General features: G+C 44.8%; 1 protein-coding gene across 1 annotated transcript; it reads right to left on the bottom strand.

The window, feature by feature from the left end:
* Window positions 1-394: 394 nt before the first annotated feature.
* Window positions 395-1,320, bottom strand: LOC125956399 (uncharacterized). The gene is made up of 2 exons (XM_049688225.1): window positions 1,024-1,320; window positions 395-821 (listed from the first exon to the last, which is right to left on the bottom strand). Exons 1-2 carry the CDS (start codon window positions 1,175-1,177, stop codon window positions 460-462), a joined length of 516 nt encoding a protein of 171 aa, XP_049544182.1. The 5' UTR covers window positions 1,178-1,320; the 3' UTR covers window positions 395-459.
* Window positions 1,321-1,857: the final 537 nt, after the last annotated feature.

The following is a 1,857-nucleotide window of genomic DNA, read 5'->3' as shown; positions in this document are numbered from 1 at the left end:
ATCGTTCCCACCATGAAATGGTGCCGCAAATTGTAAAATTATGTTTTCCCACACCTTTTCAATCATTCAACTACTTCGCATTCGCTAACAATTGCCCTTTGCTAGCCATACCATTTGTTGATAGATAATGTACTGACAACAAAAGTGCTCTCCCGCGATCATCCTTGGAAACTGGTGATTATACAGAAGCTGTTCGAGATGTTCCAATTAAAACAGTAACGAAACCACTTTTTGCTACACTATCTGCATCACTAGATATTGACATTATTCAGTTGATGCACGGATTCCTAACAGTGATAACTGTTTCTAGCTTTTGATATGGCTGCACCACAAATTCAACTGTGAGTCATTCGGATACGTGCTGAAAAACCACACACAATTTGAGCGCTATGAAAAGGATTAATAAAAAGTATTTATTATTATATGCAGGAAACATTGCTTTCATACTTTGGAACGATTTCACTGCGCAACAAACGGATTGCCAGCATTGGTCAGCTGATCCAGTATTGCCTTGTGCAGGTCCTCTATCTGTTCGTACAGATAGGAATGAATGTCACCAGTGCCGGAGTGATTGTACGTGTTGCCACGATTGTCGAACGATGCAATGTTGCCATTCTTATCGATTTCGGCGTAGCTCTCGAACTGTTGACCCGGGAAGCCGGATTGCTCGGTGGTTTGGGTCTTGGCCGTGGCTTTGCCGGCTGGATCCAAACACTCGCGCGTCACTTGAATCTTATTGATGTCGTCCTTGGTCGAATTCTTGACGATCACACACTTGAACGATTCCGGTGGACATGTCAGCGTGTCACAGATGATGGTTCCTGCGTTGTGCGAGATGATGTACCGTAAAGATTAGAGAAAACCGAAAAATGAGGAATTTTGTTTGAGCGCCGTTTCGTGCGACAAACCAAAAATTTTGGAAGCACGGCTGGGTAGGGCATTGGCAAACTATTTGCCGTTACAGGTGGTTTTTTTTTTGGTGGGTCGAACCACACACGAAACGGTAACGCTGGTCTTGCTTACCATTCTCTATTCTAGCGTTTGATTCTCCGCTCAGTGTCAAAAGGCTGCTAAGCTGTCGCGGTGATCGACCGATTGCAGCGCCTTCCACCGAAAACGTTCCACAAATTGCTATCACCAGCACGGCACCAACAAAGAATCCCTTTTTCATTTCCATATTTGAACTATAAGTTATTCGCTTATTGCTTTCTTTTTTCTAACCACCACTGGGATCACTAACGCACCAGATGCTCCGATTCGCGCTGACTGCATAGACTGAAGCGTGAAGCGATCGTAGAACCAACTTTTAAACCTACACCAACGGTCCCGTGAGCAAAAACCGTGAGAACCGTGGACGAAAAGCGGTGCAATTGTTATACCATCAAAGTACTCGCACTTTCCGGGTTACTAGAGCTAATCGCGCACGTCAGCGAGCATATCCGGACATCGTCACACAAGCCTACTACTGCAAGCCTGGACGTGATCCCCGATAGTCGATCGAACCGTACTTGCCTCCAATGAGTGGAGAGGTTGTTAACTTAATTACAATCGGCTGCTATGCATCATCACTTGTACCATTTTCCGAACAGCGGCACAGCTCCAAACAGTAGAACGTTTGTGAACGTTTAACACTCTACACGAAAAACGGGAGAAACCGGATGACGCCAAACATCTACACGCACGCCCTGTCTGAACGATGGATCATAATGGATATTAATTTATTTTCTTTGAAAATCGAATGTTATATGGCGTACGTGATCGCTTCCGACAATTACCCGGCACGTCATGCGTTTCGACTATCTACTCGCCTACGAGAATGCCGGTTTGGTAATGAAACAAACGTTGATGTTTATTATG

This window comes from Anopheles darlingi, chromosome 3 (genome assembly GCF_943734745.1).
Source record: "Anopheles darlingi chromosome 3, idAnoDarlMG_H_01, whole genome shotgun sequence".
Classification (NCBI taxonomy): Eukaryota; Metazoa; Arthropoda; class Insecta; order Diptera; family Culicidae; genus Anopheles; species Anopheles darlingi.
Note: the sequence above shows the minus strand (reverse complement) of the source record. Positions and strands in the feature narration are given on the sequence as shown.

Coding starts and splice junctions, on each gene's coding strand:
- LOC125956399 (XM_049688225.1), bottom strand. CDS start 1,177: ATGGAAATGAAAAAGGGATTCTTTGTTGGTGCCGTGCTGGTGATAGCA. Junction 822..1,023: donor AAACGCTAGAATAGAGAATG/GTAAGCAAGACC, acceptor CGCACAACGCAG/GAACCATCATCTGTGACACG.